This window comes from Plectropomus leopardus, chromosome 20 (assembly GCF_026936395.1).
Source record: "Plectropomus leopardus strain MGB_pleo_1.0 chromosome 20, ASM2693639v1, whole genome shotgun sequence".
Lineage (NCBI taxonomy): Eukaryota > Metazoa > Chordata > Actinopteri > Perciformes > Serranidae > Plectropomus > Plectropomus leopardus.
Window position 1 is genome coordinate 9,062,994 of NC_142195.1, and position 18,721 is coordinate 9,081,714.

At 40.9% G+C, this 18,721-nt stretch overlaps 1 protein-coding gene across 1 annotated transcript in view; it reads right to left on the reverse strand.

Annotated features, from left to right (window-relative positions):
- Window positions 1-11,449, reverse strand: part of col27a1a (collagen, type XXVII, alpha 1a) — a 92,143-nt gene extending 80,694 nt beyond the window's left edge. The window contains exons 1-2 of the mRNA XM_042509286.2: window positions 10,681-11,449; window positions 4,876-4,946 (exon numbers count right to left, since the gene is read on the reverse strand). Of these exons, the coding sequence (XP_042365220.2) occupies window positions 4,876-4,946; window positions 10,681-10,733 (124 nt within the window). The 5' untranslated portion in view covers window positions 10,734-11,449. The remainder of the gene's footprint in view (window positions 1-4,875; window positions 4,947-10,680) is intronic.
- Between the last annotated feature and the right edge of the window lie 7,272 nt (window positions 11,450-18,721).

The following is an 18,721-nucleotide window of genomic DNA, read 5'->3' on the forward strand; positions in this document are numbered from 1 at the left end:
TGGCCTCAGAATACAGCATGTTTATTGCTGTACAGGTCTGAGAATTATGAAAGGTGCTGCTCACCACAAAATGTAAGCCTAATTTTAACAGCTCCAGAGGGAGAAAAAGTTCAGTACAGTTCAGTTTATTCACAAAAATAGTTAAAGTACAAGTACAAATCACCAGACATAATATAGATGTGAAATGGGACACCCTGACAAGCTATCCTAAGTTTGAGAATAGAGGCCAAGAAATGTAATCAAATAGTATTTTAAATATACATTGAAAAACATTTTTAAGTTTTGAAGCCAAATATTTGGTTTAAGGTTCCAAATCGAATATTTTTTCCCAAGTTTGCCCTTCTGTCTTTGGTCATTAAAGTGTGATTTAAAAAAAACTTTGAATTATTTTTTTGGGGGGGGTTACATTTAGCAAAACTTTAATGAAATATGAACATGTGAAGTCTGATTTGCTTTAAGCATGCAAAGTGATGCAATGGCTATTCAAACAACAATAAATAATGCTTTATTCCTACTGATAATCAAGTTACATGCATTTATGAACATTTAATTACATGTGAATGGCTGGGGGATGTGGAGAAAATCAGATATCACAACATTTTTTTACCTAATACCTCAATACTGATATTGCAACAACATTGTAGGGCTGACTATTGGTGCTTTCACAAAATACTTACAAAATTAGATGTTTGATAAATAATCATCAGAATTGTTGAGCTGCGACAATTAATCGATTAGCCGTCAATTAAATAAATTGGCAGCTAATTTGCTAATCTTTTTTTTTCCAGAAAAATAGTCAAAATTCTTTGATTCCAGCTTCTTAAACATCTGTTCCTATGCAGTTAAACTATCAAGTGTTACATTAAATTTGAGGAAAAAAATATCCGTGCAGACCTTGTAGTTGCAGAGAAATATTCTTTTCATTTTGGGCATTTAATTTTCTGAGCAAAGGTCTGAACCAGAGACCCAGTACAGAAGAGGTTAAACAAGAATATTTTCTGGTTTCTTTACTCTTTTATGACAATAAACAAAATATCTTTGGGTTGTGGAAAAAAATAAGACACAAGGATGTCATTTTGGGCTTTGGGATAGATCAAATTTCTGATTAATTATCAAATGTTACTACATTGCAGGATTGACTTGAAAAGTACTTTACAATGAGATTTTTGATTAATCTGTCAATACGATGACTAAGTGGGTATAGGCCAATAATAGAAGAGATAGAACAGTCTAACATGACATGTTGTTTCATGTCACAATGTTGATCTAATTTTGATATATTGCCCAGATCTGTGCCCATGCAACAGAGAAAAAATAACAGGAACAATTTTACATCCCTTCACCATATAAAAATACTTTCTATAAAGAATCTATTTCCAATAACTGGCATCTAGTTCCCAATGGTTTTGTGAGGCACGAGGCAAGTCTTTGTCGCTGGTGTTCACCCTGTGCTGATGGAAACATGACGACTGGTTGAGGTAATTGCAAAGGGAGCTCAGTCAAGGCCACAGCAACCAGTACCAGGAACGCACAATCGGGCTAAAAGCCCTAATCCTTTCCTATAACCATCTGGCCAACACTCTCCCCTACAGGGGGCAGAGGGACTGTTGGACACTGTATAAAGCTAACAATATGTGTTTGTGCATTTTGAGGCACAAGGGACAGAGTTCAGGTTCTAAATGTACATTTATTATATAACGGCCTCACCAATTAGCACATCAGAGTGCCCTCTGTTCTCTATAATAAAGTATATGTGTTGTCCCCTTTGCTAATATCAAGTCATGGCCTCTTTGTTTTAAGGCTATAGGGGATTAATGAACCAAAGGACACTGGCATCATCAGACAACCTCCCCTCTCATCAATAGAGTCTGTTCGGATTCTCAGAACATGACCACAGCAGCTGCAAGTGAGCGCAGCATCTCCCCGCCTGAAGGCAGAATACAGTTTCCAGCCTTTACGTCAACTTTGACTTTCTATTCAGTGCTTGAGTCTCAGGGGTCCCGACTCGTTCCCTATGTGACCTTTGATCCCAGACCCAGGCCCCTCAACATCTTTATTGTCTCTGGGCTTACTCTGACCTGTGGTCACTGGGCCTTGTCTAATGGGGACGTGCATATAGAAGCCCTGCTTGTGAAAAGATAGAAACGAGCAATGTTGATGACATGACAGAAAGATGAAGGGAAAGACAGATGGGATGTCCTAACAGTCGGTAAGCCATGGAGAGAAAGGACTTCAATGAGACTCTTGTCTTTCTATTATACAAGGCTTTTGCTTCATTAGGCCACGGATGGGGGGCTCAGACTTTGGAAATATATAATTGAACGGAAAGTAAAAAAAAAAAAAAAAAAAGAGTGGGAATGTGATCCCTGGTAGTCGTGGTAGTGATCAAGGAATTAGACTTGAGGGAGCAAGCTGCTCCGAACGCAAATGTTTTTTGCAGAAAGTGTTCTCGCATGCATCATGTCAAACAAGCTGTCAAGTCTGGAATCATTGAGTGCTACTGATACAGAGCAGGTTTTTAACACAATTCAAAGCAAACACTGCACTGCACATCACATCTAAAACAATATTTTGTTGCACAGTGAAACGTAGAGCTGCATGTCTCTTCTATATGCAGCCAGTTCTTTATGGCCTTTTCATGCTCTGTAAAGGGCTCTAATATTTTCCTTACGTCAAAGCACTAAGGCTTTATAAAATAGCCAGAGGTAACGAGACCTACATGGGATACAGTGTATACCCATCCACATGGCGGATTCTCCTCTCTGTGTGGTCTCTCCTGCAGTAAAGGACAACAGGACTTGGCAGAGAGGCGGGGGGTGCATTACATGTATCTATTCTGTACATAGACTCCTGTCTCCAAACTTCTTTATTTAAATACCACTTGTACTATTACTGGGGCATGCATCAACCATGTGGTTTTAGATATGCAGCGTACTGTATGGATGTGAACACACACACACACACACACACACACACACACACACACACACACACACACACACACACACACAGCCTTGTGTTTAACACATGGCTGGAGTTCATAGCCTTGCACTGTGCCAAGTCACTCAAGTAGGCCAGAGAGAAAGTCCAAGGCTCTTCACTCTGTAATGTTATCCCTTGTAGAGGATGAAGTCACCGATTCATTTGAACACACTCAAAAAGATCGCTCTTTGGCTGGCCTATCCGGGTCCACAGTGAGCCATTTACAGTACGATATCTCTGAGAGGAAAAAAAAAAATCATCCCCGCAATAGCAAGTCGCGTGAATTCCCACAATATCAGATTGGGATTCATGATTTATAATTTGTTATTTACTTAAGAGACAAAATGTGGGAGAGTATCATTTTACATAAGTATTTATATTTATAAATTTGGACTTTATATACAGCAGAAAAATGCAAATACTTTTCTGCAGTATTTGTTTTTGCTTCCAGAGGAAAACCTACAATTACCAGAATGCATTGCTCCCAATAGGTCGGGGCATATAGGGGGGTTGACCATTTTGACACAGAAAACAATATGGTGGCTGACTGGTAACAACTGATTCCAAATTATAGTCCAACAATGCACTAAAATATATTTCTGAAAACATCTGAGGATATAGGCAACACAGTAACAGGATCTTGGTTCATATTTTAGTAGCACTGCCCAGTTTTACTATTTGATCTCAGTATTTTCTTCTTTTACAATACAGGAAACAGTATGGCACCCACTTTTCATCAACAAATTCTCATATTACAACCAAACAGTGCATTAAATTATGTTTCTCAAGATATTTTAGGTGAGAAAAGGGCAACACAGTAACAGAATCTTGGTTTTTATTTGATCAGCACTGCCTAATTTTACTGTTCAGACATTGAGAGGGAGAGGGAGAGAGGGGCGACACTCTCTCTCAATCTACCTCTGTACTCATTGTGTCCGCTGTGGTGGGCATACAAAAATGCAGAAGTACAATCTGTAATTCAAACTTTATGCTGCGGTTTTGAGCTGGGAGATGAGCAGGGAGATCTGGGTGCTGTTAAGAAGGGGAGAAATTTATCACAGTTCATTCAACCACACTGTTATGATACAAACCCGGTTGAATGTTGGATAAGTATCCCCTTAAGAAATTTTTGCATTTTGCCTTTATTTGGTAGTCTTTGCAGTCTGTTTCTGCTCTCTACCAATGCCTGAGGAAAATATCTGGCTCTTTAATTGCTAAATGCTTCATTATGTTCACTTGTTAGTTGTTAACTGTGTCTGTTTAGGGCCTAACAGGTAATGCACAATGACTTTTTAGAGCTTTTCTGTGAAAACAGATGCACTAAAAACAACACAATAAGAGCAGTGAGGGTAAGCCAAAGGCATAAAGTTGCAGCCGTACGGTTAAACAATGAGCTAAAACTCACTGTAAAGCTCCATAAAGATGAGGAAGCAAATTTGGTTAGAACTTTCTGTAGGTTCACAAAGAGCAACTGTTGTCACATTTGATACATTCATTTAAAAAAAATATTGAGGAGTTATCACTAACAGTGACCTTTATGTCCCGTCCCCTGAATGCTGTAAATCAGAGGTGAGACAGGAGTGTTTTGAGACTAACATTTCTCCGCAATGGTCAGCTTTGAATCTATGATCTGATCACTCCCTTTGCTCACTCAGCTTACTCAACACTTGTCGTCATGGCAACGGCTGGCCCCAATTCTCATAGCAATGTGTTTACGTGCTTGGGCAATGACCAAACAGGCGAAGAATAACTCCAAAATCCCCCCAGTGCTCCCAGAACTTTTACAGTTTTTTCCACCAGTAAATTTTCAGGAAAAAAGAAAAAAGCGAGAGAGACAGAAGTGACTGAGAAGTGGAGTGAGGGAAGTAGAGGTGACATGAAGACACATCTTACCTTCAGGGTGTACTTGTGTAAGTCCCAGGTAACAAGTACAATATAATACGGTACAGAGCAATAGGGCTCTCCTGGGGGAAGAGAAAAGAGGATGTTAGAAAGCGGCAGCAGTCAAATGTCATTGAATCTTACAATTGTTTATCTCGTACAATAAAATACATCATCACATTCATCATCATTTGATACATCATTTAAATAACAGGCAAATAAATAGGGACTAGTTTTGGGTTGCCAGGTTGGTTGTTGGTGTTTATCCTTTCTATCTGCTAATAATACATTTATAATGGTTGGTAATCAATTTATAAAGGTTCTTGGGTTTCTCAGTCTCTAATAACCCTCTAACTTATGAAGGCATAGGTGTAAATTAAGGGTTTTGATAATTAAATCTGCAATAATTGTTTTTTATAAATGGATTTTGGTCTGGGGGCTCAAAAAGTCCAAAGCAAATTGTCCTTTTTGATGCTTGTTGTAGATACATAAAATATTAGGAGATGAGTTATTGATCATTAAGGAAACCATAAGGTTTTTGAACCCCTTTATAAAGGGTGTCTTTGTATTGGAATTGCTTCTATTTTGCCACAGGAGGAGCATGTTGAATATCCAGTGTGTAGGATTTGGTGGCATCTAGTGGTGAGGTTGCAGATTGCAACCAACTGAAACTTCTCCAGGATGCCAAGAGAGAACTATGTTGGCTGCCAAAAAACACAAATCTAGAGCCAGTGTTTGGTTTGTCTGTTATGGGCTACAACATGGCAGGTTTCATTTAGGAGGACCTGCTCCATATGTAGACATAAACGACTCATTCTAAGGTAATGAAAACACAATAACTTTTAGCTTCAGGTGATTATACACAAATGAAAACATAGTTATGAATATTATTTTCCATTTCTGCCAATATATCCCACAAATCCATCACACTGGAGCTTTACGGTGTGTTTAAATAAACATTTAATATCTGTCATTAGGAAAGCTGAGGCATGTGTCTTAACAGAGCGCTGCAGGAATGAGTCCTAAAACCCGCAAAATGAGTTATATTTGCATTGCACTGGGTCTCTCACCTCAAAGTCATTGGGTTTTTGGTTGGATGTCAGAATTAAGGTCTAAGGTTAACACAGGTTTAAGAGACTTTCACGTTTTGTTTTGTAATATAACATCAGTCTGTAAATACCGTATACCGTAATATCGTGAATTTTTAAGCTTTTACGTGTAAAAAGGGTGGTTGCAAATGGCTAAACAGGACTACTGAGGTAGATGTTGAGCATATCTTTAGCATCATTTTGGTGGTTAAAAAAGGCGGTTGCTAACAAGTGGCTAAATGAGACTACAGAACGCCATCACACAGAACACGACTTCACAGTCTTGTTGTGGTGGTGACGTTAAAATCACATGTGACAGTGGTGCAGTTTCTTTGTAAGCCAAATGTTATTTTTTCTTTTTAGCGATTGCATTTAGACTCAAAAAATAATCAGTCGTGAAGATTATCTTGTTAAACAAAGCCTGTACGTATCATCAATGTCTGATGTAGAGCTCATTTTCTACATCAATCCAAAATCAAATGGAAAATTCCCATTGGGTTTTTAATGAGGAAACGGTGACGACGTTAACTTCCGAGTCAGCCAACAAAAAACGTCATCCCTGCAGCGCTCTACAGACACTCACATCATCAAATGGACTGAGATTACAAAACTGGATATTCAGGCATCATGCAATCTTAGAATAATAATCTGTAATCATTGTTTTTACATCACAAACAAAGTCATATGCTTTGCATTTGAGCTACTGATACCATGTGAATAACAAACGGGAACTTGACTCTGCAAAAGCACTTACAACTCGCAGAGTAAAGAAGAGCTCTCCAAAACACACACACACATACACGGCTTCAAGTTGTGGTTTGAAAGACAGAAATACTACAGTGGACCTATCCATCAATTCTCCTCCCAAAACCAACATGTGTATGCACACACACACACACACACGCACAGAGAAAACAAAAACAAAGTGGTCTCAACACCCTCACTGCATCCAGGTGTGCAGGAGAGCTGAGGAGACTGATTGGAAAGTGGACTGAGCGCTCAGCGGGGGACTGAGATCTGGTGACAAGCAGGGGAGCCACTGTTTACCGCTGGAGGTCATCCAGACACACATGGTCACACACACACACACACACACATTGGAGGAGGAAATGTGTATAACAGCTGTAGCTGCAGGGCCAGAGTGGAGCAGGCAGTTGGGGGTGTAGGCCGGCGGCTCCAAATACATAAGACGTTGGAAAGAGGCTAACTGTTGCATAAACATATTTACCTGCACTATCCCAGGATGAGATCTCTTTAGAAAGCAAAACAACCTCCACACTAACCAGCGGCTGCTTCCTCCACTGGCCTGAGTGATTATAATCAGAGTGCATGTACATGTCCAAGTGTATGTGTGTGTGTTTGTGGTGTCTATGTCTACCTCTCTAACAGTTCCTTGTTGCTAATAAAGCTTCATCACAATCAACCTCACACACAGCTGGCTGTGGTTACTCAGGATGCCTAGTGAGTGAGTGTGTGTGTGTGAGAGAGAGAGAGCGAGAATCTCCCAGACTACCAGCTGGTTGCAGTCTGATTCAGTGTTATCAGCTGAGCAGAGATCCGCTTTCCGAAAATGAGTCATGAATGCTGAGATTTTGGTTTTTTTTTATAACTGCCGTGAAAACGACTCTCATTCTGTCCCCTTGGGCTGTTTACATCTGTGCAAACTGGACCAAGTTTCCTAGGAAACCAACAGCGCTGTTTTCTTTGGCTTTTCATATTAAAAGCTCTCGGTAGCTTGTTTAGATTTTCATTAGGGTGCTTTTTGAAGTGTACGTGACAGGTCTGGGTTTTTCTTCAGTGGAGCAGTCGAAGGCGTTTGCAGTGAGGTGGATTTGTGCACAGTGGACATTTAAATCAGTGGGGCTGACATCTGTACGCTGACCCTGTCTGGTGTGGTTTTCAGACTGCAACAGTGAGCTATGACATGAGTCCTTGAGGGATTTCTCGGCTAAGCTGAGTGGACAAAATAGAGGCCAGATGAACAATACCTCCTCCGAAGTCATCCATTAAAGCAGACAGTCTAACCTATATACTGTGCTGTGAGCCACTGAACTCACATTTCAAAGACATAAGGAAGAAAAACACTTTGATTACATCTTCCTCTACTTATTGAGCTCATCTTACATGTTATTAGCACATACATCTCATTTGGTATCATAAAGCAATTTAATGTAAAAGGAAACTGCAGATAGATTTAAAAAATGGCGATATGGAGAAAATCAAATACCAGAATATATTTGACTAAATCCTGTGATATTGATATTGTAACTATATTAAAGGGTTGACTTAAAACTTAAAATACTTCACAATGAGATTTTTGGTTAATTTGTGGGTAAAGGCCAATGGCAGAACAACTAAAACAATCTGGTAAGTTCAGAAAAATCACCAAACTTTATTGTAATACAGCCTTTGAAACTAGGAAAAGATGACACAATATGATATCCAAAATCTAGTGTCATATCACAATATTGATATAATACTGATATGTTGCCCAGCCCTACAAAGGAGTGTGACCAAACAATATGAAGAGTCAGAGTATTAAAATTTTGCCTTCAATATTTGCAAAATCTGCCTGAGTGGCAAAGAATTTTAGCCATTAAATTATCTGGTGCCACAATGTAACATCTGCAGCAGCGCTCTCTTTTTCCTAAACCTGCAATATCCAAAAGCCAACTCTGATTCTAACCTCTCGACCCCCAAAACCACCATGGCCGCCCCCGCCACACAACTCAAACAGCAGTCCGTCTGTAGGCCAGCAACCAGTCAAAGGTTGAGAAAAAAAAAAACACACACACACACACACACACACCAAGAAGCCACTATAGTTTCCGTTCCTTTTCACAAGTTTGGACAACTCAATGATTCCCTGAAAGGATTTCCCAAAGGCGATTCTGCCCCCCAACCCCCCACCCCGAGCACAAACACACACAGACACACTCACACCTAGTCACACACAGTGGAAAATTCCTATGGATGAGTGGACACTAACAGAGGCTGATGAGGAGGAGAGGGGAGCTGACGGTCCATCATCTGTTCTGGAAGCAGTCAAGTAATCTCCCACTTCAGGATGCTTACTTCCAGACCATTTTCTACTTATCAAATTGTCTACACAAGTCATGTTCCAATTATTATTATTATGACTAAGAGCAGATAAAATTATATGTGACTCACTGTGATATTGCTCTGCCTGGAAATAGTGTCTACTGAAACTACAAGTAAGAGCAAGACCAAAAAAAAGGTGTTTGTGTGTATAGGTGTATCATAAAAATGAAAGTCTCTAGTTGTTTTTCCACTGTAAATAAAAGTCAAAATATACCACTACTATGCACAAAACCCCATTTATGCATAAAGCCAGGAGTGAGGCATAAAGGGCGACACCATGTGGACATGTTGATGCTCCATGCAGCTGACACCTCGCAGGTAGATGCGCAGTCATGCACATCTTACATGAATAATGTGGTTGTACCACTGTTAAAACGGTCTCTTAATGGCTGCACAGACATTTTACGAGGTTTCTTAATTCATGATTTCCTGCAAAACATCCAATCAGGTGTGATAAATAGAAATTTGATCAACTTGTCTTCATGAAACACAACTGTGGATTAAATCTCCGCACATTCCTGCTCCCTAAATGACTGCATCCTCACTACCTCGCCACGGATCCCGCCACTAACCCAATTGCGCAACAAAACCAAATATTGCATTGCATGCATAAATGAATGAATGCACAAATTTGGTGACTTTCTTTGGCTGCTTGCCTAAAAAAAAGTCAACACTGTCGCCGCAAATCAAAACCAAATATTTTGCCCCATACATTATAAGTGCGTACACACATGCGTAAAACATCTGCATTTTATGTCTCGTTGTTGTAAAACTCATGTCAGTTGCAGATGTTTTCTTACATAAATAAATGAGTGGACGTTGTCGGGTAAAGCTGATGTCATAGTTTTGGCTAATTAGCCGTAAAAGTGTTTTCTTTGAGGCTGGGTATCTAGTCCACCCTTATAAAATCTTTTAATTGCTCTGCGTAAAAGCGCCTGTGGACACTGAATGCGTAAAACGGAAAACATGGAAAGCATCCTATCTAGCAAACCCTCCATGGATGCTGATGGACTTCTCATGAAACTTTATGGGTCTAAATAATTGCCTGTTGTGTTTGCGAGTGAGGCAAAAACTATATGGCAAAGTTTCCGACCATATCTTGTCTGTATGTCCAGTTTAATAAACACAAAAACAATACGAAATTTAGGGGAAAATGTGTTGTTTTACCCGTTTTATGCTTATTTTGAGGTCATTTTCTGTCTATGCAGTAATTTTGCGTTTTATTTTGTTGTTTTGTGTCTTTTTGTGGTAATTTAGTGTCTCTATGGTTGTTTTGATCCCTTTTGTGTTCATTTTGCGTCATTTTGTATCATAGAAAATATAAAAAATGGAAATTGAAATTGAAAAAACAAACATATGGATAAATTAACGAATTCTGGCAAAGTTATGGTAAATGTTAAAACAACTGACGCTACAAACAGACCTCATGCAAAGCCTCAACAGTCCCCAGTGGACACCAGTCCTGCATGGTGAGCTGGACCACAGCCAGCCGGCACTTCACAGGTACGCACATGGAGGAAAGCAGCTCCTTCAATTGTAACTCGCCACTGATCACCTCAGATCTGTCCGACATCCTCTCATCAGAGCACACACACACTATTACAAATTAAAAATAAATGGTACTTACTTTGTGTCTAGATGAGAGGTTCTGCAATCTCTCCTTCGGGTGCCTAAATTCATTTGTATTCATTTGTCCTGGCAGTCAAAAACCTGACGGTTAATCACAGCGTGACTCCTTTGCAAGGGGGGCGGAAGACACCAGTCGCCGTTTTACACATTTGACAAGCTTGAGATGAAGTTCCAGAGGGAAAAACTCATGTTGATTTGCCTGTCAAGCCCGACATAAATTCCTCCTGGCAGCAGGCTGGTTTGACAGAGAGTTTTCCTGTGCGATTGTCTGTCGATATTCCCCTGTGTTTCATTCATTTATGCCGATCCAGATTGAGGGACGCGCAGCCGGAGAGAAAGCTGGGTTCTTTTTGGAGGGGGGTTACGGAGTCAGGAGCGTTGGACTCATCCCTTTCCTTTTTAAATAGGCTTTCTGTGGGTAAAGCGATGGCAAATGCACCGCGCGGCCAGGTGTCAAGTTACAAACCCAGCGGTTGCATCGAGCAACTACACGCCTTCTCCAGGGGGTGGCCACATGGATCCTACCCAAAGCCTCATGCACCGGTAAACATATGAATGAACCACGGTGACACACGGTGGGCAGCGCTGCACACACTCAAACTGCCAAATAGGGACGCCCACAGCTCCTTCAGAAACTCGCCACCTTATTATCCCTCCATGTGTGGAACAATTTGGGTTATTGCAAATCATTATGATGGCTTCCAGTCATCCAAGCCAATTCGTTGGAAGAGGCATGGCTTGTTATTTGTTACCAGCAAAGGAGATCTGTATTACTGCACTGTGCACTTTGCAAATGTGTCCCATCTTCTTGAAATATGAAAAGCAACGCAAACATGGGCAGATAATGAGAAAATGGGGGCCTGGGCAGGGAAATGTGAAAGGCCCCACCACTTGTACTACACAGGATCCAGAAACACAGACTTTGTGGTGGTTTTGCCTCTTTTTGTTGCTGTTCTACAACTCTTTGTATTCATTTTGTGTTTCTTTGTGGTTGTTTTGCCCCTCTTTGTACATATTTTGTCTTTGGGGTCATTATTTCTCCATTTTTTGTGTGTGTGTTTTTTTTTTGCAGTACTTTTGGTTGATTTCCTCCCTTTTGTAGTCATTTTGTTTCTCTTTGTAGTCATTTTGTCTCCTTTTGGTTCTTTTGGTCCTTTTTGTAGCTATTTTGTGTCTCTGAGGTATTTTTTTGTTACGTTGAGGTAATTTTGTGTCTTTTTTTGTCATTTCGTGTGTCTTCATTGTCATTTTATGTGTGTTTGTGGTTGTTTCACCCGTTTTGGAGTCATTTTGTGTCTTTTTGTAGTCCCTTTGTGTCTTTTTGAGGTTGTTTTGTGTCTCTTTGTAGTTGTTCACCCCCTTTTTTATTTTTTTCCATTTGAGGTTTCTATGTATTAATTTCCTTTTTCTTTGTGGTTGCTTTGTAGCCTTTTGTAATAGTTTTTTTTTAATCTGTTTGTAGTCCTTTTGTGCCTGTTTGAGGTAGTTTTGTGTCTATGTGGTTATTTGTCCCTTTTTGTAGTTAATTTGTGTGTCTATAGGGTAATTTTGTGTCTTTTGTTGGTTGTTTTGTGTCTTTTCAGTTCCTTTGCATCTGTTTATGGTCATTTTAAGTCTGTTCCTGGTCAGTACATGTTTCTTTGAGTGGCATTTTGCAGGTGAAGGCCTGGGGGGCCCTAAAACTTCGGACCCCTGGGCCTGTGCCCTGTAGGCCTTTTTGGTAATCCATCCATGACTGCAAAGCACACTCACAATGATGTTTAAGATCTTAGTCACTGTAATTTTCTGGAAAGATCTCTCTCTTATTTTGTTACACACACACACACAAAGATAAACATATCATAATGCGGTTTGAACACTGTGCAAAGTCTTGGGCCAGGTTGTTTTGCAAAATTTCCCCATGTGAGACATCAGCATTGTCATAAGTCTTGTGCATTGTGTCAGAGAAGTGTTAATGGAGAAGGAGCAGCACCTGGATCAGCTCCCATTACCTTAAGAGGGGTCATGGCCTGCTGCAGGATAAGGCCTACCAAAGCCCCCCACACAGCCACAAGAGCCAATAATTACTACCCGGCATCTGTTTGAGATGCTTCATGAACAGCCAGCTTAACAAGGTGATAAGACATTAAGTGTTCCTTAAAAATGTGGGAAAAGGAGTTTACATAAGAACTTTTTTAAAAATGATTTTATGTGGATCTCAAGAAAGCAGCTCACAGGAAGGTCTGTGGGTTATCCAGAGTGGCAGGAACTTAGTTTTTCCAGAGAGCTGTTGAATTTGAAAAGTGTAATTTTTCATGCTGTGAGCACCACAAACAAATTTCCATTCACCTTTATCATTAGGGTGGAAGCAAAAATCTCAAAACATGAACAAGTAAAACCAAAACTATGTGCATGGCCAGATGATGCTGGGTGTAAATGAGTAAAAGTGTGTCCTTTTCTTTTCTTTCTTTTTTTGTAATTTTGGTGAACAGAACCTTTAATCGACAGGGCAAATGAACAAACAGTACTAACAGCTCCCACATCATCTAAACTAATTACCTTTCTGAGAAAAACACACCTGCTTAGACCTCAGCCCATCGTCTCATTTCTAAATAAGGACTAATAATTTAATAGAAATCCTGTTTTTATTGCAATTAAATCAATTTGAAGTAAAGGTGTGTGTGATCCTTAATATAAGACGATCTTATCAGTTTAAACTCACTAAATCTGAATGAATGTAGCCAAACACTTAATAAATTTGTATTACAGTAAATTGTCGTGATGAATGCTGCACACAGCAACATCGGTGGACAAACAACTAGCTGAGAAAGCTACAGAATAAGTGACTTGGCTCCATTAGCGCTCAGTCTTTGAGCTGACTGGCCAGAGGCCTTAAGCCCTGAAAGGTCGCCTTGACTGACACAATGTCAGGGCGGGGCCGACTGCGTGTGTCAGCTATGGATCTCTGTGCAGGCCGCTGGTAAGCGTTGCCTCAGGGGCGGGTGCTAATGGACGCAAGTCATTAACATCCTCTTTACAGTCCCCTTCACACACTCTGTCCCTTGTGTGTCAGCGCTGGGTGCCACCCGACCCTCCCATATACTTCCAATGAGCCACAGCGACTCTGCCCCCTCCGTCCAAATTACAAACTCTGCGCTTGCTAGCGCGCTCACTGCCACCCCTTAAAGCTGCTTAATTATGGTCATTGGCACCAAGTCTGAAAGCTCCCTTTATCCCCCCCCACGCTCCAGAAATAGGCCCTGCTGAAGCACACAGGCAGCCCAGATCAAACGCTCCCCATAGGGAAGGGGTCATTACTGGTGCGCAGGGCGGACACAGCCCAATGGGTGCTGAGCCACGCCTTGAGCCCAAATTGCAGCCTGGGCCTCGTGAGGACACAAGACTGTTCTTTGATGCACGGCAAGAGTAACAGCAACACAGGCTGTTTGGATATCAGTGTTTACAGTGAGCTGTGTACTGTACATACATACAAACAGCCAATACAGTGTTTTGCAGGCTAAAAGCAAAAAACACTGGGTGCTGGGCTTGGTTGGGTGTTCACATGTTTCTTATGGTTTATATTTATCTGGGTGTATTTTTTAAAGTTGTTTCCAGGTGACAAAGAAGTGAAAATGACTGTAATTTTGCAAATGTTTTTTTTTTCTAAAACTTATTGTTTGTGCACTTTTTTTTTCAATTTAAAACACCCTAAAAAAGCAAGCAGCACTGTTTTCAGAGCACGTGTGGACATAAAATATCCTCATGTCACCCAACAAATAAATAGGTAGTAAAGACAGTCACCTCTGTGTAGGTGTGTTTTCACGCTGGGCAGTGGCAGAGGTTACGGAGGTGGTGGCGGTGAACCAGACAGTGCTGTCTCTCTCAGCTCCGCTGCACACAAGCAGACTGTTCATACCAGGAATGTGTGCCGAGTGGGTGAATGCACATGTGCATGTGTGTGTGTGTGTGTGTGTGTATGTGGAGCGTCTCTGCGGTTTGTGTTTTTCCTTTACAGGTGGTTGTGTCCACTTGTTTGTGTTCCTGGTTCTGTCTCCTTCCTGTGCATAGGGACGGTTTGGTGATGCACTGGGAGGTGGAAAGTGGTCAAACAAGCTGCTGTCTGCCAGGATGTGTGTTATGCTCAGTTCCATGTCCTTGTCTTTCTATTTTCATTCCTTTTTGTCTTTCCTCTTTTATCTATCACACCCTACTCTATGCCGACACCCTTATCTTCTTTCGTTTTTGTATTTTTGTCTGCAAATATTCTCCCTGTTTCCTTTAGCTCTCCCCTCTCTCTCTTTCTCTCTGTCATTCCTTCACCACAAGCATTTCCAGTGCTGGCACACCAGAGTAGACAGCCACCCCGAAAGCAGTGCCACAACCATAATGAGCATGTTGAGTTCTCATAATAACACCAGAATAACCTGCTGGGGGAGACAAGCTCTTTTGGGGGCAGGCTCACAGACCTGGCTACCCTGAATTCAAAGTGTCAACACCACACAGACCCATGCTTGTTGAAGTGTGAAATATGGAGTCGTGTTTCTGCACATGTTCTGTTTTTAGATTGATTTCTGCAGTGTTTGCTATTTTCTTGCTGTATTTTTGTGTTCAGGGCTGAGGTGTATTTGTAAGGTGCTAAAATGATGCATGTTTACTGTAATCGTAACACAGTGCCTTTCACACCTGTGTTTGGGGATTGTTCTAAAATTATTAGGAGGGAGGGACGGAGGTAATGTGCTTTTTGTGTTCGCTAAAGGGAGGGTAGTCTAATTTATATGGGAGAGTCAGAAAGTGGTTGAACCTTCTCTCTCCACAGAGCACGTTATTTTTTTTTACCACCCTTCAGCAGCTTCCACCTTCACTTTATTCTTTATCTGAATAGAAAGCAGAAATAAAGCAAATTAAAATGTGTTTTTGTTTTTTTATGTGTCTTATATAATGACAGTCACAGCTCTAGGTTCAAAAATAAAGAATGGCTGGAATATCTGGTAAAATGGATATATCATATTTTTAAAATATAATTTTTACTCCATAATTTAACTTTCTAATTTAATCTCCATTGTGCAGTTTGTTTGCTATGTAAAAAAAGGTTATTAATTACTACATTTTTAGATTTAAATTGGAGAATACCATCTTGTATTTGGCTACAAGGGTGTTTGTTTTTTTTACACTGGAGGGCAGCAGAAACAAGTTTGCACACAATATTAACATATTATCACCGACTTTTTGCAAATAGTTGCCTATTTACACATCCAGCAGTTTCAGAGCAACACTATGACTCATTTGAGGTCATGTTTTTGTTTGGCCACCTGGTGAATGTCAAATATTCACTCTCTTCTGTTTTTGGTGTCCACAAAATCCTGAAGGAAATATCTGTCTCTTTAGCTGCTAAATGCTCCACTATGTTCCCTCGTCGCTAACTGTGTCCGTCTGATGCTGAGCAGGTAGTGTACAGGTAGTTTTTAGAGCTCTTTCAGAGAAAATACCTGCCTGCTGTGGCCAAAAACAACACTATGACAGCAGTGACAGTGAACCAAAATAAGTAAAGTTGCAGGTTGGACGATCAAGCAATGAGCAGAGCTCTGTAAAGTTGAGAGGAGCTGCAGATTTAGGTGATAATTCTCTGTAAGTTCATCACTGTCAGCAAGCTGTTTCACATTGTCATTTGATAAATTGCTACTGATCAAAAAAACATCATACTCACTTTAAAGCAATACTTCACCTCCCAAACGACCATATGTATATTAACTACCCCATGTTACACTGAATTCATGAGGAAAACATTGCCTTTGGGTAATGAAGAATACAAACGCAGAGGAAATTATTGAGGAATTTAAGTCACAGGGGTCCACGTTTAACAAGAGCAAAACTTTATCAAAACAAACTCTCACACAACAATATATAAGTCTATATATATATAATACAAGTCTCATTTATCCAGTCATATTCTCAATACTACCCAAACAAACATTCCCTTCTGAAAGGGACCTGAGCTAAAAGTGAAACTTATTTATGCTCTCTTCAAAGCTAGACATTGTCAAAAATGCGTATTTTACCCTGATGAACATGGAGGCTGCTGGTCTACCACCACCTCGATCACTTAGTTTGTTTGTTATTGTGTGAGTTTGGTGTTTTAAATGGTTTGTTCAGATTCAGCAAAATCACACATAAACACAAACAAACTTTCTGATCGAGGGAGCGTAACCGAGGGAGAGAACCATAATGTTCAGCCACCCCCACCTCCCCACCCTGATCATTTCCATACAGTCCCCTATACTTTCCAGTTTGGAAAGACTCTGCGCAGGTAGCTAGGCTGCAGGAGAAATATTCTGCGACATGTTAAAAGTGAAGCAGAAGAGTCCCGCGCTGTGTTGCTTTTGCCTCTTTTCATTCCTGACACATTTTTTGGCAGTCAGAGAGAATATTGACACAGGACCAACTTGGCACCATCAGAAAGGCGCAACACACTAGGAAGTTAGTCCACACCTGTGTGAGTATATAGAAGATGTACTGTATATACATACTGTAAGTGTGTGCACAGGTATGCAGGGTCTTAGATGTGAGAGGGAGAAATTGGCTGGATTGGGTGCTGTGAAATTCCACCTTCCAAGCTCCTCCCTCCATAAACAGTGGAGCCTGACAGCATGTACAGTTGGAGAAACCTCTTTTTTTTTAAATTCCAGGCAAGTTTTTCATTCAAATCACAGTATAATGAAATCCCACCTGAGAGTGCAATTCACATCCTGATTAAATCCAAATTCAATTTCCGACTCACTGCTTATCATGTGTCAAACAGAGCCATAATTCATTCTTATTCTGGACACAAGGCTCTGTATTGAATTTGGATTGGGCCACCAGAGACCTGGGTAGCCTAAGTGGAAACAGCAGCGCCTAGTGAAACCTGCTCTCTCTGGCATAAAATCAGTGTCCAGATTCCAATGATGCCCTCTGTAAAAGGACTTCATTATGCTCTCAGAATATGGACTAGACAAATATTTGGCTTGGTCATTATGATGCTGTATCCACTCCCCACATGGAACCGGGTCCTACACCAGACTCAGTGTTTCTGCATCCCAGAGATGGCTCACCCTACCCCCCGTCAGCCGCTCTGTCTGCTTCCTGACACGAGCCAAACGGGAAGAAATACAATATGCACTTTCCGCATTGCTGAAGTGTTAAAAGAATAGAGACTGCCATCAGAGAATCACAGAGCATTAGGAGTTTGATATCTATGTTTTTGATAATCAGAGGAGAACACTAGGGGGGCATTTTGAGGAAGAGCCCCCCTCAATTTTTTTAATTTACCTGTTATGCCATCATTCTGACATAATTCAGAAGTGGTCAGGAAGTGTCACTCCTTAAGACCCCCAGATCCCTCCAAACAGATGGTCTTTCACTCAGATTTCTCCACTACTGCTGTACTCCCCTCTCCACCTTCACTCCCACCTTCCTGCCTACACACACACACACACGTACCCACACACGTACCCACACACACACACACACACACACACACACACACACACACACACACACACACACACACACACACACACACACAAAAACACACACACTACTGTCCCAGATTCCTCCGATGACCAGCTAGAGAGCCATCTTTTTTCCTACCTACAGTAAACTGTTTCCCCTTCATAGGAGGGAAACATACATTTTGATGTAGTCTCCATAGGTCGGCTATAGATTTTAAAGGAATATTTCTGCATTATTTAGCGCCAAACAAAATGTCTGTAACTTCCCAAAACCAACAACTATTCATGCCCACTTCATGCAGCAACTGGCCAGGTGTGTCTAAACCACTGACTGTACAAATAATGCATGTGTGTAGACTGACGTCACCCATTGGTTTGTTGAAAGCCATTCTGAAGCCTCAAGTTTGGCACTTTGGCCGTCGCCATCGTGCGAGAGGGTGGAGCTGTGAAGGACCAAGGGGAGGATTTGACTTATAGACTGCTGTGACGCCTTACAGACGGCCTGTCACTCAAGCAGACCCACCCTGAAATATAAATAACTTTAAGCCTTAATAAAATGTAGATCGATTCATC